The sequence below is a fragment of the Acanthaster planci genome, linkage group LG06, assembly GCF_054643075.1.
Source record: "Acanthaster planci isolate LZ-2023a linkage group LG06, COTS_SCS, whole genome shotgun sequence".
In the NCBI taxonomy this organism is placed as follows: Eukaryota; Metazoa; Echinodermata; class Asteroidea; order Valvatida; family Acanthasteridae; genus Acanthaster; species Acanthaster planci.
Genome location: NC_141782.1, coordinates 17,210,930 through 17,232,673, shown reverse-complemented (window position 1 = coordinate 17,232,673; position 21,744 = coordinate 17,210,930). Strand labels below are relative to the sequence as shown.

General features: G+C 43.6%; 1 protein-coding gene across 2 annotated transcripts in view; it reads right to left on the bottom strand.

The window, feature by feature from the left end:
* Nucleotides 1–21,338, bottom strand: part of LOC147798897 (trafficking protein particle complex subunit 8-like) — a 31,310-nt gene extending 9,972 nt beyond the window's left edge. The window contains exons 1-21 of one of the 2 annotated variants that reach the window (XM_087138023.1): nucleotides 21,170–21,338; nucleotides 20,128–20,263; nucleotides 18,961–19,295; nucleotides 18,315–18,427; nucleotides 17,002–17,152; nucleotides 16,173–16,273; nucleotides 15,031–15,136; nucleotides 14,122–14,253; nucleotides 13,520–13,591; nucleotides 12,194–12,346; nucleotides 11,311–11,437; nucleotides 10,340–10,537; nucleotides 9,500–9,672; nucleotides 8,521–8,595; nucleotides 6,919–7,245; nucleotides 5,547–5,950; nucleotides 3,683–3,836; nucleotides 3,207–3,306; nucleotides 2,401–2,472; nucleotides 490–545; nucleotides 155–367 (exon numbers count right to left, since the gene is read on the bottom strand). In XM_087138023.1, coding sequence (XP_086994149.1) covers nucleotides 155–367; nucleotides 490–545; nucleotides 2,401–2,472; nucleotides 3,207–3,306; nucleotides 3,683–3,836; nucleotides 5,547–5,950; nucleotides 6,919–7,245; nucleotides 8,521–8,595; nucleotides 9,500–9,672; nucleotides 10,340–10,537; nucleotides 11,311–11,437; nucleotides 12,194–12,346; nucleotides 13,520–13,591; nucleotides 14,122–14,253; nucleotides 15,031–15,136; nucleotides 16,173–16,273; nucleotides 17,002–17,152; nucleotides 18,315–18,427; nucleotides 18,961–19,295; nucleotides 20,128–20,263; nucleotides 21,170–21,322 — 3,351 coding nt within the window. In that variant the 5' untranslated portion in view covers nucleotides 21,323–21,338. The remainder of the gene's footprint in view (nucleotides 1–154; nucleotides 368–489; nucleotides 546–2,400; nucleotides 2,473–3,206; nucleotides 3,307–3,682; nucleotides 3,837–5,546; nucleotides 5,951–6,918; nucleotides 7,246–8,520; nucleotides 8,596–9,499; nucleotides 9,673–10,339; nucleotides 10,538–11,310; nucleotides 11,438–12,193; nucleotides 12,347–13,519; nucleotides 13,592–14,121; nucleotides 14,254–15,030; nucleotides 15,137–16,172; nucleotides 16,274–17,001; nucleotides 17,153–18,314; nucleotides 18,428–18,960; nucleotides 19,296–20,127; nucleotides 20,264–21,169) is intronic. The other variant, XM_087138024.1, reaches the window with a different exon arrangement.
* Between the last annotated feature and the right edge of the window lie 406 nt (nucleotides 21,339–21,744).

The following is a 21,744-nucleotide window of genomic DNA, read 5'->3' as shown; positions in this document are numbered from 1 at the left end:
AACTGGACTCAAACCCACTGTCTGCTGAACTACTCCAGGATCTTGCAACCAGTCAACGCCATAAATGTTAATCACACACCTCCACTTTAAATACGCTGAACACCATGCACAGCTGCCAACATGCTGAAATTAGCCGAATGCATGGGGGTTATACCTTCCACAGCACAATGAGAGTCAGCCCTGCCTTGATGCTGTGCTCCAGGGATGACTTCATGTCCGTTACCAGGGCAACTCCCGCCTCCTCCGTGGGGCTCATGGTGCTGGGCGTGGCCGACTTGCTGGAGGGCGGGATCTCCAGGCTCTGCTTGCTGGGGTCAAAAGTCGACCGGAAGTAGAAGTCCGAGCATGGTGATGCTGTGCTATCCACCTGATCCAAAAAACACAGTCACAGGTTAAAATCTTTCCACTGGCTTCGTTCAGTTCTAACTACTTTCCCAAACTTGGGGGTGTCATGTCAAGAATTGCTCATATTGGTGCATCGAAACTCACCACCTGCTTGCCAAATGTTATACTTGTGAAGGTCACTTGTTCCTTTGTTGTACTATCTGTTGAAACAAAATGACATAAACTGTATCACTTTCCTGTTTAGAGAAATGATTCTTCAGTAGACAACTTCACTCAGAGTCCACAGGCTGTAGACTTGTCCAATCCCCTTCCTGTCCAACCGTGGCTCTTAGGAGCAGGACACGCCATGCAATTTACACATTCAGCACGGGCCCATCTCAGAGGGGTGCATTCACTGAACTGGCAAGACAGTTTGGGCAGCCGAGGGTACCAGTAAGTCGACAACAGCTATTTCAGGGAACCTGCTAATTATAGCAGAACCTGTTGCTGGGTGTACTGTCATACTCAGCACGAGATAGGCAGAAAAATAGTCACAGGAGCTTTGCATTATGCGACATTCTGGCTGACAACCAGTCACACAAGCTTTGCATTGTATGGCAATCTGGCTGGTCACCAGTAACACAAGCTCTGCATTGTGTGGTATTCTGGCTGGCAACCAGTCACAGGAGCTTTGCATTGTGTGGCATTCTGGCTGGTAACCAGTAACACAAGCTTTGCATTGTGTGGTATTCTGGCTGGCAACCAGTCACCGGAGCTTTGCATTGTATGGCAATCTGGCTGGTCACCAGTAACACAAGCTCTGCATTGTGTGGTATTCTGGCTGGCAACCAGTCACCGGAGCTTTGCATTGTATGGCAATCTGGCTGGTCACCAGTAACACAAGCTCTGCATTGTGTGGTATTCTGGCTGGCAACCAGTCACAGGAGCTTTGCATTTTGTGGCAATCCGGCTGGCAAACCGTTTTTTTGCTTAGAAAACATCTATGCTAAACAAATGTGCAAAATTGGCTCGGATCCAGGAAAGCAAAGGGAACTCCAAATCCTGTGAATAAAGCCCCAGTCCTATTGTCCCATTTTTTCAGTAAAACTCTGGAAGCTAGGCAGAAGATTTACAAAATGAAGTATAATCACAATTAAACTGGAACTAAGGTCACTGTTAGTTTTGCATCGCACCCGACTAAATGCGAACAGCACTACCCTGTAGTGTGAGTTCACTTTGCAATGCCTCATGGGAAGAATGGTTCCCTGATCCCTTTGCGCGTACTGATACGTATGTGCACACAATCACTACTGTTCATGGTGCGGTACTATGCGCATGTCCATCAAGGAAGTTTTGGGGGTTTTTTGCCTCACAAAAATATAATAGCAGGTTTAACTGAAGAGGTGAGAAACACAACCAGTTTTGTGTCTGTGAACCAGTTTTGGTAGCAGCGAGGATACTGAGGAATTGTTAGTAGCTATTGTCAGATTGAGAAGATACTCCTCAGACATTAGCGCTGTGCCACATTGGCCAACCATGCACAAAGAAGCGCTGCGCCACATTGGCCAACCATGCACAAAGAAGCGCTGCGCCACATTGGCCAACCATGCACAAAGAATTATATGCTCTGCTGCTGTAAACAAGTCCAAGTTGGAAATGCATGAAAATTTTACACAATGGAATGTTGAAAGGAAAACCACTATTTCCGTGAGGGCACAGAGGAGAAAGTCCAACGTGAACACAGCTTCAGATTTCGCTACCTTGGTCATCGTGCCAGATCTTCAATCTTCTCAGTGCTTCATATGAAAGGATATAGTTAACTGACAGTCTTTAGACACGCACTTTTGTGAATGGGCAGAATATATCAGCAAGTTATCCGCCCCGAGCTGAAGTGCACCCCCAATCGGCGAAAGAAAGACAGGTGGTTACGAGCGGGTTCTTGCACGTATTCTGTGTGTACGCCAAGACCATACATGCCGGAATAAATTAGTTACGCGCATGCAGAAACGCGCATATGCTTACGCGCCTCATGGCCAAAACAACACGCCCTCTTTTGTTCTGCTCGGAGCGAATTACCTGATGAACTGTGTTTGCACTTTGTTGTTTTGAAGGACATTCGCTGTGATTCCCCTCCACTTATCTTGGGCTCTGAGGAGGAGAAAACACCACAGATACAAATGTAGAGGTTAGGCCAATAAGCCAACTTAAAGCATACACCAAGAAGAAGTGTGAGAGATTTGTGTCAACAATTTAAAAGATGAACTCAACGCTGATCTACCCCTGGCCATCGAGTTGGCCATGTTAATTCCAAAGCCAGGTTAGCTTTTCATTTGGGGAACTTGACTGTAGAAATGAGAGCAATGAAACAGAAATTTAATACAAATTAATACCAGTCTTTACAGATAAATAACTCAAAATCTGTGATTAATCTTGATGATCAGAGTAACATTATGAAAAAAGATTGAAAGTGAAGACTGGAACTAAAATAGTCTGGCACCATCCAATTGAACAGATTAATTTGAATGTGACGGATTCTGGGAATGCATCTGAAAAAGGCTTTCCCATGAATAAGGTCAGGCTTGTTACGTGATCCCCAACATGGCCGCTGTTTAGTCAGCTGGCTATCCTCAGATATTCTATGTTCTATAAAAAGAATAACCAACCCACGTAGGGAAATACTGACCAAGTGTCAAACAACGATCCAGGAAAAGATAAAAATATGACAGCAGGGGACCACATGTCAAGTGATTTCCACAGCAAACAGATAATTTCGGATGTAAGGATGCATTGTAATTTAATGAAAAGAAGACAACCTTTTCCAGGTGTCAAAGGTCTAAGCTTGTGGACAGATCATCACATCATGATTACACACGAGGTCTTACCTTTGGATAATGTGTCTGGTCCAAGACATTCAAGTGCCCATGTACCACTGGCACATGATACCTGGCCTATGCTGAACTCAATGATGTGGGAATCATGGACCTGGTGGAACAGGAAGACATACTCTAAACACTCTCTAATTGTACTTTAGCAAGAAAGTCCCTCACTCATGCCAACAAATCCTGAAAAAAGAGTTCCCACCTGAATAAATTCCTCTATATCAGTAATGAAGAAACAGTGTTTGTCATCGAGTGTCCGCCAATTTACGTTTAGAGCCAGGTTGTAATGCCACCAAAAAGTGTGACCTTGTGATAGGTGGATGGGACGGTGAGCAATCAATTACCAGTGGAATGGTGCTTCTGTCTTTTGCAGAGAAGCTGAGCTGGGTATCGGTAGAATTCAGCAACACGTAATTGATGAACCACCAATCGGACAATGGGGATTTACTCAGGTGCTGCTTGAAAGATATCGCCATTACCTGATTCATGTTGTCAATGTCCAGACTGATGATCAGGCTGGTGCCTTTGGCCTTGGTGTTCCGACTCTCCCCACTGTGAGCACGGCACACCGATGAGGTCAGGGATATGGAGTTGCTGGTGTGAATGGTGGCCGTGTGATGCAAGGTCCTGTGTCTGAATGGAAAAGAATGGAGAGAAACGCTGCAGTGGAAATTTCACACTTAAGTTATAGATACGGTGGGTATGGTTAAGAAAATTGAAATGGTTAAATATTTGAATATTTGCCCTTCTTTTCAATCAATTATTCAGTCAAATTAACTTCCAACGACAGCAGGCACAAAAACACGTATGTTTGTGTGATGGTCTACGTGTACCTCAATGAGTTCAAGCCACGGGTGTGCCCACTAATTAACCCTCCTTTGGTTTTACAGCACAAATATGCACAAGTGCCCACGGTCACTCTCTTGCATGTGTTTTCTATATGGAACCCAAACATGCCCAGGTTCAGTGTGTACACAGTTGGTTGCCAGCACAAAATGACCCAGGGTCTTTTGTGCAGTCCTCTTCACTGCATTTGGTTTACTGCACAATGATGCACATGAAACAGTGAAGCAAAGTTGTTGGGCAGCACAAAAGTGCAATCTGATATTCCTGTGAGGGACAGTTAGTGCAGTGCACAACACAACACAGCTGTGCTTCTTTGAGGTGTTTACCGAGTGACCCTAAAAGTGACTTCAGCATAGGAGGGTTAAAGGAGAAGGCTTGGAGTCTAACTGATGCTCAGGTCTAACTGGGGATGAGTTTACTTGTAACACCTTAAAACATGCTTTTGGACGGCTTAAACCAACTAATTGATTTTTACCCCATCTAAAAGTATTCCATTCCAAAACAAATATTTGATAATCAATTGACTATTCAAATATTTAAATACTGGGCATAACCCTGGGGGTACGGTGGACCAGCCTAATGACTATGGGTAAACCACTTCCTATTTAACCCTCCTATGCTGAAGTCACTCTTTTGTTCATTTGGTAAACACCTCAAAGAAGCACAGCTGTGTTGTGTTGTGCACTGCACTAACTGTCCCTCACAGGAATATCAGATTGCACTTTTGTGCTGCCCAATAACTGTGCTTCACTGTTTCATGTGCATAACTGTGCAGTAAACCAAATGCAGTGAAGAGGACTGCACAAAAGACCCTGGGTCATTTTGTGCTGACAACCTACTGTGTACACACTGAACCTGTGCATGTTTGAGTTTCATATAGAAACTACATGCTCACCAGTGACTGTGGGCATTTGTGCACATTTGTGCTGTAAAACCATAGGAGGGTCAATGTATGTGTTGCTAGAATTAGAGGTGCCCATTGAAATCAACCCTCAAAGTTTTAACCTTTTGAATCCTTCAAATTTTGTAACTCATGCCCGTTGAAACCCTATAAAGAGCTTCAGTGTGTAAGTTCATTAGTAATATGTGTTACGCTCGTTTGCCAAACTGCGGAGGAACCTTCAGGAGCAAAGCTAACTAGCACATTAAAACCTTTGACGTGATCAAGTCTGAAGCCTTTTTCTACATTTGAAATATCACATACAATCTGTATTTGACAGATTTGTGAAAGTTTTCAAGGTTAGAGTTATGTCATGAAATAAAAGGTACAAACACAGCTAAATGAAGGACATCAAAGTACTTATCACGCATAAAGATACCATGCATGTGGCACACTTGTGACACCTTACAAATTTCATGAAGACGACCAAGGATACATGCTTTGTAGATTCCAGTCTGGAATCATGACAACCGCTATGAGTAGCTTTCCTGGTTTTGCAAATCAAGAACATGAAAAATCTTTGTACAGTCTGTAAAAAGAAAACTTTACAAACATACCTCATTTTGGGATTTTCTTCTGCAGACTCGTAATAGAACAGCATGCTGATCTCATGTATTCCACTCTTGTCTGGTCCTCTGACATATAAGGGTAATGAAGCGCTCTCCCCTGGGGGCAAAGAGCCTCCCGGAAGGGGGATCTCAGTCACATGGCTAACGTTACACTTCTCCACCACACATTCCCCACTGCTTCCCCCTTTATCGCCGACACATGGAACAGTCCTGTACACACTGGTTTTGGATTGGCCGGTTGGGGAAGGGGAGGTTCCAAAAGAGAAGAGTTCAGGGTGGTTGGATGCCACCAGGAGTTTCTGCAGGGGACCGAGTCCCTTGTTGGTGAATTCCACAACGGAATGGCACACCTCTCCACATAGAAGGGTTGAAGGGAATGAAGTGAAAACAGCCTGAAAGAGAAAAGCAGAGGGGGGAAAAAGTAAACACTCTGTCTCCACACAAACGTCTGTGTCAATTGTGCATTTCATCTCCGAAGATCTTGGGTGCAAAACGACTCCTCCTCCTTGAAAAGCCCAGTTGGAGTAGGGTTAATTCGGATGAAGATTCCCTGTTTAAACATCTCCTTAACAACTTGTCCCCGGATGACGTGTAAACACACACAAGTTTCTTTATCTGTTCCACGGAGGGCATGTACGCTCGTCTGAAAACTCTTTTTTTCCTTTCTGCAGTTGACGTATCAACACGTCGAGTTTCGTTGGGTCAAAGCGCAAAAGACAATCCTACACGTGGACGCTGCTAGCTGGAGCCCTCCCACCCACCAACAATAATCCAGAAATGCGTTGAATTGAATTAGGGAGAACACAAAAAGCTAAGGGGATTAAAGACCTTCTTTGTTTGGGTAAGCAGATTTGCTAGGGAGTGGAACTACACTTCCAAAAGAGATTAGGTGAAAAAATCCCAGCTAGCAACACCTTTGAATCAAAACAATAGGCAAAAACACACATGGCCACAGGGGACGCCTAGATATGCTCTGGACCTTTTGCAGGTGGACCGGTTGACGTCTGGACACGTGCCACAATGTTTACTGGGGCAGTTGAAAAACGGCTATACAGTAGAACTCAGGAGGAAAAGAATGAAAGTACTGATGCCTAATTCAAGAGTTACGCCTCTTCACATATTTCAAGTGTACCACAAATAAATTGCCAGGTTGAAGAATTTGCAAAAAAAACAACACCCACCCCCCGCCGCTTTTTCAGGGAAAAAAAAAACATTAACTGGTGAAGGGGTGACAGCGTGATGAGAGACAGGTGAATATTGCTGCTACTGAAGGCATTCTCCCAGAAAGTACTCAGCAAGCATTTACAAAGCACTGCTAATGCAGGGCAAAGCATCCAATACAAAAACTCCCTGTAATTACCTCCAGTAACGGCATGGGTGGCACCACAACGGGGTCCAACCGTCGATCAGGTCCGTACATGATGCTACATCTCTCCACCTTGGTGGAATTGAGCCGGGGGCCCTGGATGTCTAGCTCCTGTCCACCCTGTACCGTGATGACTCCTGCACCGTGGTGGGAGCCCTTCTTGTTGGTCTTCAGGGGACTGTCTGGGTTCTCCCGGTTGCCAGAGTCATTGACGACCGTGATCTCATCTTTGGCATTGGGGTTCTGCTGGCCCGCGAGACTGTAGGCGATACCGAGAATGTGGAGTTCACCGGTCTGCTGAGGTATGACTGACAGGTGGACCTGGATGGAGGTTAATGGCATTAAATAAAATCTCATACATATTCATATGTCAGCAAACACTCGGTAGACATATCACAGCGCATACTCAATGTAGGCCCACCCATGCTCATATCCACGTTCAGTCCCGGTCGTCACATGCACATGCGCTATGGAACTATCCATTTCCAAATACAACATGGCACATTGGTTATGAATAGGCTCGTTCACAAATGGCAATATCTATGTGGTTTTTTTTCCATAATTATTGGACCATGCATACAAAAAAAGATTTAGAAAAAAAATGTTTAAATTCAAACTAAAAGACAACCTATAGAATGACGGAGTTTTGGAAGGGACAAACAGAAGTAAATAATGCCATCATTTCATTCATTTTTGTTCCTGACGTGCCTACCTTGTTCCCATTTATAGGAGCTTGCCACGCTATGAAGGTTCAAGGGAACACGCACACTGCCCATGGAGTCAAGGTTGGTGTCTGTATCAATTGGCTGCGGCTTAAAATTACACAAGAATCTACAGGTATGGTTGTGGCTGCACCCACTTTGCATACAGTTATGCGTAATTGAAACCGCAGCCAAGCAATTGGGGCACAACCAGTGCGTACACGAGTACAAGTGAACGTCTTAGACAATCCGCGGAAATTTGCGAGACTATTTTCAGATTTTATTTTCTCCCAAAAAATCATAAAATCAGAATGTTCTGATTTTTAAGCCTTTAAAGCTCAAAAATCGGAACAGTTTCGATTAAATCAGAAAAGTTGGCAGGTCTGCTAAAAATGCACAAGCCCTCTGCATGGTCAGGACACTGGACTATTGACTAATCAATCTTTTTTATTCAAACGGATGAATTCTAGCCGACTCTTATTTGATAAAAACTGGCTCCATTCCCCGAGATAAGAGATCAGTCAGTTTAAAATCTGAATTGAGTTCTTATGCCTGGCTGGAGAAATAACTGGATTTCATCTTATTTTGTGAAAATTGTTTGAAGAATTTGTTTGGCAAAAGGGTAAGTAGGGTCGGCATGATAACTTTTTTCCAGCAATCAAGACCTCAGTCTGAGTTCTACTGCTAGGTTACTTAGGAAACATGTAAAGAGATTGATGCCACCATGTGGAACAGTTTGAGATTACATGGCAGCAAACCTGTTACAGAGAGCACAAGATCATGCCCAGAGGCCCATCTCTAAACAGAGTGGACCACCTCAGTTACACGTGGGAAAAGACTGCACAGAAACCGTGATGTTAGCAACAGCTTGTGTGCTTCACAAGCTGGCACTTACAGGTTTGTACTCGCTGCCGGCTAGCAAAACTTCTGGAATGACCTCTGTGCTGACAACCTCTTCCGGTTGATTCTGCTGTTGAAATAAACAAAGTTTTTGAAGAGAAAACCAGTAAAAAGAGAAATTCAGGATAACTGTGGCAAACAGTTTACCAGCTGGATAAGACTTGACGCTCTGCATGGTGGAGAGCAGACTGAAGAGAGGGCCTGCGTTAACACCATGTGGATAGATCTTTTTGGAGAGTGTGTGCTCTGGTTATCCTCGGGAGTGGTCAAAACATTGAGTACACACTCAACGGTTCTTATCGGAACCATGCCTCTTCCAAAAAGAGATCTATCCACATGGTGCTACCGCGAGCCATCTCTTTAGTTTACCAGCTTCTAATCGGTAGACCAATTCAAGGATGAAAATTGGAAGCCATTACTTCGGGGGCCAACCTGTTGACAGGCTGGTGGTATGCATGTGTGTCATTCCACTGGGACCAACAGGGTACTGCGACTGACCACATTGCATGAACACGCTCACCGTAAGGACCCATGTGTGAGTGTCTTGGTCCTGCAGTTCTACCATCTCCTAGGATTAGTTTGTACAGTCTTTCTTGATCATGTTCTCAAGCTAGTTCTGTAACACTTTTGTTTTCGTATCCTTCACCAACTTGGCTTGATGGTACTACTGTCGGCTTTCATATCTGAGGCTTGGGTTTGAATCCCACCCAGGCTAACGTGTGAATTGGGTTTTCAGACGCTCTCTGAATTTTAAGCGTTTGCCTTGGAATTCTCATCCGGGGGCTTCCTGCCACCTCCAAAATGACGTATTTTGTCATTTTTTTCTCTTCTACCTAGGCTTCTTCAGGAGCGAGACCAACTGTGCGGTGGGCGCAAATGCAGAATTATTGGTTTCGCAGCCACAAGGAAATAAAACATTAAGACCAGTATGGGATGTGGTTTTGATATGTTGGACTTTGATTGGATGTCCGAACCTTTCCAGTCAATATGTCGGTCTCATTGGACAGGACCGTCGGCTGCTGCTCGGGGTTCTCTTTGTTGACATGCTCATAGCTGACGGGAGTGAACTTCCATCTCAAGGTCAAGTTGGATATCGTCAGGGGTACCTTCAGCGGATTCTCCATGACCAGCTCCACGGTGACTGGCTCTGAGAGATCATGCGAGGAAATGAGTAGCTTGTTCATTTGGAGGGCCGTAACGTATTTCAAATTGATGCCATTTGTCATGAGTTATGGGCTGGGGTCTAGGTTTGCCTCGGACACGGCTTCAGAATTGAAAACCTTGTCTGTAGAACCATATGATAAATCATTCAAACATGTCATACCACACAAAGATAAATGCAATTGGAAGCCTTAATAACACTCAGCAGCACAAGAAAACTTTTCAGTTAAACCACGCATCTCTAGCAAAAGTAAAATTACCAAGTTCTGGTGCAAAACACTGTCATTCACTTTGGATATAAACTTTTTACCAAATGTGGTAACTCCTTTCAGCACACTGTACTATGACCTGCTCCTACTTTGACAGTGCTGTAATCCAGTACACTCCTATGAGTATCAGTACTTGGTAATTTATTCATTTTGAGTTTGAGTGCATTTTCATGAGTATGAGTACCAAAAAATTACTCAACTATGATGAGTTCAAGTACAGCAATACGGTACTGTGAACCCCACAACACAGAAATTTGCTCAACTTATGAACGTAAAATATGCTTGGCAAAAAGTACTGATTACAGACTGCGGTTTTCAACTGATTCCCGGCTAAGCAGTTCCATCAACTTAGGTGTCTCTGACAAGCCAATCGTTTCTCCTCACCTCCAACAACCACAAGGGGACTCGTGCTGTTGTCCGTCTTCGCGTGAAGCAGCTGCAGGTTTGGCCGGAATCCAGCCGGCAGTGTGTACTGGCCGCTGGCCACCATGATGGCCATCTCCTCTAGATTCTGCCATTCCTCGCACTCGGCTGGGTCAAAGATCCGGTCAAAGGTCACCGAAGTTGCATACATCTGCGTGTCTGCAATCAGCGATACAAAGGAATGTATAGACATTAGTCATTAGAGTTGCTCACTCACCACCCGATGGAAGTTTATGCTGCAATATCCACAGCGACTTCTCGAGTGTGTAATCCCATCTCAACGTCAACTCACATCCAGGGTGGGAGCGGAAGGGGCTTCGTAGCTACAGATGTTAGGATATGAACTTACATATAGGCACATCCAGGGTTTATACATCTGCAAAGTGTCTGCCAGATAGGACAGTGATTGGCAAACTGTAACGTCTCTGTCACTGTTGAGATGGTTATCAAGCAAAAAGTCCATACATGAGTTACTGCATGAAGCTTCCCACTAGTGAAGTATCATCTGTCCAAGGGCGGATCCAGAATCAATTCTTTTTTTTGGGGGGGGCACAAAATTTGGGGGAGGGCCAAAAAAATGGGGCATTTCTTTAAGTAACTTTTATGACCTTATGAGGGGTGAGGGTAGACTTGGGGGCAAATATTGGGGGCAGATATTGAGGGCAAATATTGGGGGCAAATATTGGGGGCACATATTGGGGGCACATATTGGGGGCACATTTTTTGCACATATTGGGAGGGAACAAGAATGAAATAGGCCTAATATGAATCACTGCATTTCTTTTGACATGAAGAAATTGTCCACACTCTGAATCTAAAACCGTTCACATTGGTAAGAGCAAATTCCTGCCCAGTTCCATCAGAGGCACGATTTAAAAGTAGCACACTTGTCCAGGTGACAGATTCCAGTTGGTGAGATGCCAGCCTCTTACCTGGGAGCTGTGGCCTGCGTGGGCTGGTCAGCAGCACCCTGGTAGCAGGCTTGTTGATGACGGGGAGGGGGAGCTGTGGCAACGTGGCCTGGGGACTGCCCTCCTGAGACTGCGTGGTCAGCAGTTGCTGGGGAAGGTAGCAAAAGTGTTTACATTGGCATGTGTTTTTGAACAGGTGGCATCAACTCACCATGTGCAAAAGCACACCAACTGTATGTTTATAATTAGAATTATTAATACATGCAATATTATAACGAGAAAGTTTCAATGTAAGCCTGATGGTCATAATGAGGCAATTTCAGACCACAGAAAAATGCAGATTTCATCAAGCTCCAGCATAACCATGCAATTAATGAATTTCAAAATGATCATTGTAGAAGGTAACTTTTGTGGAGCAGTACAAATATATTGTTATCCCTCAGCTTGATAAATCCACAAGGCTACACCTTATCCGCCAAGTGTGGGAACTAGACAGGGTGTGTTTTTTACATTGAAACAGAGGTCCTCTGGTGGGAACTCCTCACATAGGCACATGGGTTTATGCCTCGGTACGAGGTGCGCCGAGTACGCGCAACCAATTGACGTTGGAAAGTATGGTTACGTGTGTGCGTTGGAATGCGTCCTACCAAGCCTGTCTCTTCTTGGGCTGATGAGGGTGTACTTTAGCTCAGGATGGATAAAAAGGAAAATCAAACTAACGTCAATGTGTCAATTTCACTACTTCAAGATTAAAGTCCCATAAAGATTTTGACGGGCATACAAAAGCCATATTCCAAAACACAAAGCCACAAATTCATCCCTTTCCCAGATTTTTCCAAATTAAGAACTCACACATTTGCATCATCTGATAAAGGGACAAAAGCCGGGCAGTGCCCAGACTCACTTTGAACACAAAGAGATACTCCTTGAAGAAAGCACCCTGCTGGGCAGCTGGCTGCCTGCTCTGGTAGGTCAAGAGATGCTTGAAGGATGCCGTAGAATTCTCCAGCTGCTTCAGATTAAAGGACTGCCGACCAATCGTGAAGTTGATGTGGTCCTGGGAAAGCACAGATATGAATAGGATAATGGGACTTTTCATGGCATGTTATTACCACACACTGATGTTCTTATAATCATGCGATCTCATTACCCCAAATCTGGGACAGGAGAATCTACTGTAGTCATCTGCAATGGATTTCCATCTAAAAACTAACTTTTAACTATCAGCATCTTAAAATTATTTGGCATTCATAAATACCTCGGACAGTTTACCCATTTCTATTGGTTTGGAGCCTGTCAAGCAGGTGGTATTTAACAGAGGATTAAAAGCAACAACAGGCCTTAAACATTTTCCCGGTTTCACATGCAACATGGACTCTCAGTTTATGGGTTCAAACTCTCATGCATGACAATCATCGTCACGTACACATACGAAATACAATCAATGAGTCCGCATTTCATAGAATCGGAATTTCACTCCGCACCCGCTCAGCTGCGTTCTGTGCCACATCGTGCAGCACGTGTCATGTGCCACTTTCCGACAAAGATTTTAGTATCAAGGCACATGCCACAGATATGATCAGAGGCATGTTGCACAAAACACCGAGTAAAATTGATGAACAAAATCAAAAGTCAACTGTATTCACTACTTACCTTTCTCTTTCAAGAAAGTATTTAGGAAAGGGAGTAGAAGTGTGAAGGTTGGTTTTAAACGCAAGGGGCCGGAAGGTAGCTGTGGGCCTTGCCTTAAGCTTGGCCTCTTTGCCCCCACGCAGACCCAATCCAGTTTAAACACACTTTTAAGCATACGCCAAACTTTTATTCCCTTATAATACATGGCTCGGTGGCACAGCAAGTAAAACAATGCTGCTGCCTTAGCCCTAACAGTCCCGAATACTACAAAGTACTACTTAGTAGTAGAATGTAGTACTCAGCCCTGTCACTTGTAAGCGGACATGACATTATTATTCTCTGAAGCCATAAAATACAATCGAGAAGACAATGTACCACACAGTGCTGTGGCACTATGAATGCATGGTTTCATTGTTCTCTGTACAAGTAACAATGGAATAAACCTAGCCAGAACTAGCAATTTGTAGTGCTAGGTCCTTCAGGCTCAGAGTGTTACGTAGTATTTTGTAGTACTGAGTACTCTAAGCCAAACAATGCCACGTACTGTTAGGGTTAAAGGTTAAAGGTAAAAGGTAAAAGAGAGAGTTTGCCAAAATACCTCTGCAAGGGTCCATCCTTTTCCTTTGTACACCTGCAGCGCTTGCCAGTAGGCTCTCAAGGCATGTTTTCTCTGGGTCGTGAAAAATGCATTAGGTTGTGACAAGATTGGAACACAAGTACACAGATTGAAATCAAAATCTGGAGACCCACACTTTGCTGGAGACTTTACAGGTAAGAATCTCAATGACAGTCACACATACCTTACAATCAGCCAATTAGCACAAAATTTCCAAGATCTTTTGAAAATGTAACATAAGGTAGATTCACTTTACATGGGACTTGGGGACCCTTGAAAGTTTTAAGTATGAGGAAAGTGCCTTGGTGTGCTGCACATTTTGAATTTTGTAAAATTCAAGCAAGAAAGGGTGCCCACAAAGTTAAAGTTAAAAGTTGAAAAATTTAAAAATAGTAAAGATAAACTGCATCACCCATGATAACATTGATCACAACACTTCTTAGGAAAAACAGCCTAAGTTTACCTAACTATTCCCTAAACAATCAAATTTCTGTACTAAACACCTTTAAACAATGTTTAATATACACCAAAAATGTCTATGCACCTGAATAAAATATAAAAACATGAAATGGTACATCAAATACCTGTCCAGCCTTGCTGTATCTGTGACCTGCTAGGATCATGTGGAATGCATACTTGCGGACCATTGGCTGGCGCATGTTGATGAAGCAGTGAGCGGCCTGTTCTAGGAAGATAGCGCTACGTATGTCGGAGTCCTAGTGCAGTTTTAGGGGGGGGGTTTAGAATGAAAATAACTTGTTGAATATATACAAACTGCATAGAATGCTGCATGATCTACTGGCAAAGGCCTGGTGCCGTTGGTTCACATCAGACTGAAGTGCTAGATGCAAATAACAGCCACTGTAGGCAAATGATTTTCAACAGAATGTACACAAAACCCTTTTTATGCATTACAATTTCATTGACAATTTAGTGCCCATTACTGCATGGCTGAAATGGATCTATTCACACAGTACTGTTTGTTCTTCACCTGATGAGAGAACAACTACGTGTGTATGCAAGAAAAGCCAACATTAAGAGCAGGGTTTGGACTTTTTTGTGCAGCTTCTGACAGAATGATGTAAATTTTTCTAACCATCAGCTCTACAGATAGACGTTTGGACTAATTATACCGACAACTGGGGAGACATGTAATGACAGCAGTTCAAAGGTCACTAAAGCAGCAACTACACACTGACAAGATGGCACTTGTACGGAACTTTAAACAATGGAATCAGTCATTTACGACAGCAATCCAAGCAGTGATGTTGAATCAACCACTTAACCAACCAAGGTTCACTCCTTCAGCTCCTTACATGTAACTTAAAAACAACTTAACAAAAGTTGTTTACTGACATATGTTCAACTAAAAAACACAGCAAGACGGTGATGCTCTTGTTGATTGTAAACTTGAAAAAAGGGGTCTTTCTGTGGCGATCTCTCCGTGGGGTAGTGTCTTGTGAATCGCCCCTACTGCTGGTTAGTTTGTTTACCTCTCCCGTCATTCTAATGAATTCCATGGCAGCCTCAGCATACATGCCTCTCGCTTTCAGAATCTCGGTGCTCATCAAGACTGCCCGGGTGGCAAACTGTGGCCTCCTGGGGAAAATGTGATCAAAGGTTCAGAGTGAGCTCAGACAAGAGTGAGGGTAAAAAGGCTTCTGAAGAAATGTCAGCAGAATCAAACCGAACAGTGCACGTGCAGTTCATATTTTTTCCAAATGCATGTTTGATAAGAATGCAAAATCAATCATGACAAGTGTGCAGGTACAATCCAATCAAAGTTTTAAGAGCCGGAATGAAAGTCCAAAGTAAATGACAGCAGCCTACAGAAAAGGGAGGATTTCTCTGAAAACAAGATAAATCTTCGTGCATGCAGTAAGGGAACATGCCAAATCAGAATTGAACAGTCAAGGAGATATAGCCAAAATTGGGTGGAAGACAGAGAATCTATACCACCCTATTAAAGAAAACTTAGCCCGGTTCCCATATGGACGTTTGTAACGCAGACGGTCTTTATGACGTCAGGACGCAGACAGTGGCAGAAGAGACGCTGTGCGATATCATTCCACCCAAAAATTAAACAAAATGGCATCCAAAACTCAGAAATTTTTGCTAAAAATGCCTTTTTTTGGTAGCAATGTTGCCTCTTGAAACCAAACTGATACTCCAGTTTGATGTAGTTTGTTAATGGTCAGCTATTTTGTTGATGACTGCAGCTGCATATGCTAGCAATGAGAAAATGGACAAAATGAGTGGTACTAAGCGAGAGAAAACTGTTGTACTCCCGTCATGCCAGCGTGCGTGTTTGTATAGGCCCACTCAGAAACTTTATACAGACAGTCGGTAAGGTTGAACCGAGCTCAACTTTGCCAATCCGTCTGGGGCTGGTTTGCGTTTGTGGCAACACTCCCGTTTGACATGTTTCCATTTGTCTGCGTTGCAGTCTGCATCTTGATTGAGTTGGTCTCTACGTATCTCACGTAGATATGGAAACCAGGCTTTACAAATATTGAGGAAAGAACCGAGAAAACTGAACCAAAAATGGTAAGATGTACGGGAAAGTGCTAGACATTTAGTGAAGTAAATACTATGCAGTGAGTGAGTTCCTCTCCCATTGGTGACATGAACTCACTTGCAAGAGGTGAGGTAGGTATTGACCGCTGTGTCCATGTAGTGTGTCGGGTATGCCTTCTGCATACTGCCCAACATGAAGGCTGACACCGCCGCCATTTCCTGAAATCACAAATAAATCGGCAATCACCACAAAGTTTGGCACTTGAGAGGGCAGCCACTGTGTGGTTCACGCTAGCCTGGCACAGTGAGTTCCCTAGGGCGTGGACGTGAAAGAGGGCACTTGCGCAAAATCAATGTTGAAGGTTAAAATGCGGAAACTGAAGCTCAATCTATTTGATGTGCATTCTCTGCATCCTCAGACATTGATGTGTGATACTGGCACAGCTGATGTGCTCCGAGGTCATCCTTGGGCAAGCCTTAACCACTCACCTCTGGGGATTCTAGAACTGGGCACTTTGGGTTTGTATGCATAGCCGGGATGCCCAAAATTGGACAAAAGAGCTGGGCCTTGTAACAAAAGACCGTACTCGGAACAAAAGACCAAGCTGCTGAGATTTACCATAATTTTTCAGTTGGCATTAGTGTAGGTAATCCGTCATTGTTTTGAAACAGTATACCACTGTTTGTGGCATTCCGCGGATTATCAGCGGGGACAAAAGTGCTCCAGCACTCCAACGATGAACGATACAGTACCACTGCAAGCTAATCCGGCTGCATTTGAAAAGACACCACTGCCATTCAGCAACGCACTGGGCCAATTCCGGGAACACAGGAAATTTAAAAATAACAGAATTTGAAGCGATTTCCGGACAGAATTGTAATTTCAACAGTTCTGGGACTGAAATTGGTTACCAGCCGTCATCTATTCCTACACAGTGCATGCTTACTAATGCTCCAGCGTAGTGAGTCCATGCTTGGTCATTGCCAAAGTCTCTCTTGGCGGTGTGGTAGGAAGTGTAGGCTAGCTCATACATCTGTACCAGGAAGGCCAGGTCAGCTAAGCGTCTCATCTGAAGCTCTGGGGCTTCTCTCAGATACCTAGGGGCAAACCCAAAAAATCGGGGGGAAAATCAACGGTGGTGTAATGGTGACCAACACTCACTTTGACCACTGTGACCTGTGCACAATTGGGGTCGAAAGTGGGACACACAGGCCACAATTTTTCAAACGGTTTTTCTGCCCTGTAGTGAGTTGATTTACATCCCATAACACACAAAGTTTACTCAAATAAAAGAATGGCATACGTCATTGCTTCACTTTGCCTGTAGCAGACGCGGCACAATTAGAATAAATAGTAACAAACTGAGACACACAAAGTTAAGATTTTTTAGCAACGACTTGACAGGAAAGAGTTCTATTGAACTTGCAGTAACATATTTGTCACTTGAGAATCAATACTACGTCCTTTTAAAATAAAAAATATTCGCTAAAAACTATTCATTTATAGGGCTCATGACTGCATGCTTTTTGTCTTTTAAAAATGTGTAACTTTTTTCCTCAAAGTAGCAACCATCTTTTATGAGCTCACAACAAAGAACTTAACATCTTTGGCCATGCACTTCACTAAACGAGCCCATCAAAATGTACCATTGTGGGTGTTTTTCAAAGTGTACCATTGTGGGTGTTTTTCATTGAAAGACTCTTATGCATAAAACAAAAAAACAACTGAGAAAAATTTGCATGGCATATTGGACGGTGTCCTGTTTTTGCTAAGCAACTGTCATTTCTGCTCAGCAACGTCTACCCTAAGTAGCCCTATTGTATTGGTTAATGGGTTTAAAAGGCTTTTTTTTTTCAATTTGACATTCCAAGTAATTTTTGAGCCGAATGTCACAATACTAATTTGAGTTGAACATTCATTAAAAAGGCATAAAATAAATGGGATGGAAAGGACTTACTTTTATCAAAGGAATTGCCAAATTTTTCACTTATCAAATCTGTCATTTACTGTTATCTAATATGATAAAATATTTGATATTTTTCCTGCAGAAGAGAAACTCAACTCCCAAGTATTTTCTTCCTCGTTTCTACACATCCAATTCCAAGGTTTATTCACAATTTCCTGAAGTGGAAGGATCCATACTAACTTCACAAGCTAAAGTATTTCTGCTGTCTACATTTTGATGACTCCAAGTCCCTGTCAGAGGATTCTATCATCAAGAGCCCGACCTTCAACCTTTGACCCTCCGAGCTCACTTACTTGCCACCCATGTCACGGCCTGTGATAGCAGCCTTTTCAGCCTGCTTGTTCCCGCCGAACCACTTCTTAGTGGCACTGAAGATTGACTTGTGCAACCCTTTCCTGGCAGCGAGCTAAAAGAAATTGGGATATGAAACATTTGGCTTTGCATAAAAAGCACAATTCTTGTATTGTGTGTACCTCAGATAAAAATAACCAAACAATGTGAAGATATGGTAATATTTCTTCATTTTGCGCGTCACTTCTTGGTGCTAAATCATGTCCACATAATTGAAGCAACAAAAAACTGGGGTTGGATTCCACAAGGGAACCATGGCTTTTCGTCCTTTAGCAAGCAACTTGACTTACTTATTGGCTCAACAACTACACAAGTAACTAATCACACTCTGATTATAAATCAGGTGTTTAGTTGGGTACATGTATTTGCAGCTGTCTGTTGTCAAAGGAGAAGATTTACCGACTATGAAAAGCATTGATCATGGGTACAAGGGGAACTTGATATACTGTCTAATTTTCAATGTTGCTTACTTGAAGACCAAAACAATTACATTGTGAGACAACCAAGTTGAGTGTGATACAATCCTTCTGCCTTGGATGAACTGCATGGGAAAAAAACCCTGGCTATTTTATCACCCATCAGACCAACCTGTTCATTGAGAGTCCTGATCATCTTCTCGATGTAAGGCAGGAGGCCGCGCACCGTGAACTCATGGATGAAGATCCGCAGCCGGTCGTGGTCGCTCAGCGTCAGGCAAGCTCCATGCACGTTAGCGCCTTTGGTAGCTGGCTGCAAGGGGCCTTCTGAGTTCAGCATCTTGTTGTTGCTGTGGAGGGCTGAGTCAGTGCTGTCAAACAGGTCCAGATTTTCCTGGGAGCGCTTGGTGTCGCCTGACTGGTCCAGAGGGTGAGCGATGACCTCGTTGAGGGTGTTCTCCTGACTGGCAATGATGACGGCGTCCGGTGAGGGATCATTAGGCCCATCTGTTTGAAGGAATTCATTCACTGATGAAATGACTGACAGGTCAAATGTTGTCAAATCAGGATTGAAATTTGAGCCTTAACCCTCCTATGGTTTTACAGCACAAATGTGCACAAATGCCCACAGTCACTGGTGAGCATGTAGTTTCTATATGGAACTCAAACATGCACAGGTTCAGTGTGTACACAGTAGATTGCCGGCACAAAATGACCCAGGGTCTTTTGTGCAGTCCTCTTCACTGCATTTGGTTTACTGCACAATGATGCACATGAAACAGTGAAGCACAGTTGTTGGGCAGCACAAAAGCGCAATCTGATATTCCTGTGAGGGACAGTTGGTGCAGTGCACAACACCACACAGCTGTGCTTCTTTGAGGTGTTCACCAAATGACCCAAAGAGTGACTTCAGCATAGGAGGGTTAATGAGAATGCCTAAGCATGACCTGGCTATTTTGATATAGAGGCACGACTGACAGGTCAAGATGTCCAGCATGCATTAAATCATCTCAGGCTGACGTGCTTGACATGCTAAACCCCTTTTCGTTTTGTACACACACAAAGTCTAAGAAGTCTATGGAGGCAGACAGTGTGTTAAATTTAAAGCTGAATTTAAAATGACTGCGAGACATTAGCGAGAGAAACTCCTCAAAGCTTGATTTTAAAAAATGGGTTGTGACTGTATCAGAAAAATGGTTTGGGGGAAGATTCCTAACTCTCCTCCCCTTAGAGTGAAGTCAACTTACAGTTATATGGACCAATTTCACAAGAACGTACTGATGTCAAAATAGTTGGGACCAGATGCATGCTTGGCATAGATCACGATGTCCTGACTTACCATCGGCACTGTCGGGAGTGAGAAGATTTGCATTTGTGGCTTTCTCCACTTCAAGGTTGTCAGGCCCCGCCTCTGTCACCCTGTCAGGAAAGCCCTCGTCGTCCATTGACTGAGGGATATCACTGACCGACGTTTCCTAGAAACATTTGACAGAGTGGCATTTAAGTCCTGAAATTCAAAGCCCCACTTCAACCCCTCCTCTACCAGACCAATCAAGGTATGTTTCCAGTATTTTTTAAAACTTTGAAAAAACATATGTTTGTACTTTCTGAAGCCACATTCTTCGGCTATGCCACCAGAGAATACACAGTGTTATGTACTATGTTACAGCATTAGATCTGATACTGCCACCTTGGCATGAATGCATAACAAATAATACCTTTATTGAATAAAATTAGACCATAACAGAGACACACTATTAAATATTTTTATGGGTCTTACGACTGCCTTCCAAATGGCTCTGTTACAGTATGGTTTGAACTACATCAGGAGACTCCATAATCAGTAATGTGTGAAGTGAATGTGGGGGCCAGGTTGGGGTTCTTTCCTCGCCTTTTACCTCTGTGGGCCCAGGCTCCATTCCTGGCCGTGGTCCACATGTGGATTGGGTTTTCAGTCCCTAACTGATTCCGTGGGTTTTACCCAGAATATTCCTCTGGGGGTTTTCCTCCCACCTCTAAAACTCGAACTGCTTCTCACTGTCTCCTCTCTACAGATGTGGGCCGTTTGGCGTCTGCATGAGGCGCCCTTGTAAGCCTTCAACCCCCTGCTGTAAATCTGACAGCCTCCATGGAAAGCAGTGCTTTGCACTGATCAGAGCTTACCCTCATTAAAGATGATGCACATCAATAAAAACAGAATGAAATGATAAGTGTCTGGTTGGCCCTCCTCCTACAAATCACTGTGAAATACGGGAGAATTTACACTTTTCACAGCGCAAATCTGACAGATAATTTGGAGTGTGCATAACTTAACGTCCAACCCTCCCTTCTCACACTAGCCCCCTCCCCCCACCCTAAATAGACCAAAACCCATTTCTCACCATCTGCTCTGCATTCTTGTTCATGTACTGGCTCCAGGGGTCAGGCATGCCGATGCTGCTGTCGCTGTTCAGTGCCGTGGTCTCGGCAGTGTGGATGGACCGCGAGTTGATTCTCAGTAAATGGCATGCATGGGAGCCATAGGTCGCTTTCATACTCTGGTACACTGCCTCAGCCCTGTGAGTGACGAGGGGTCAAAGAGTTTAACAGGAAGAACACTTTTACCATGATATCCATCCATCCATTGCTGTTGCAATTAGACATCTTGCAACCACCCACCAGTTTGAGGGTCAACCTTGTTTTATCTTACGTTGTCTCATCCACATTGTACGTGATTTACAAGACATGGAGACGATAAAAAGTCACTTCGACGAGAAGCTTTCTCGAAATTAGCCTGATCATTTTCTGCACAATCAGGGTTGAAGGAAAAGGCTCTGAAGCATTCAAAACAAGAATTAAACCAGACGCAATTTTTGACATGCATTTTGTATGCTACCTTACACATTTAAAATGTAATTTTGACTTCAGGTCTTGGTCTTGGACTGTCTTAATCTCTCTGTATCGGGCTGTGTCAGTC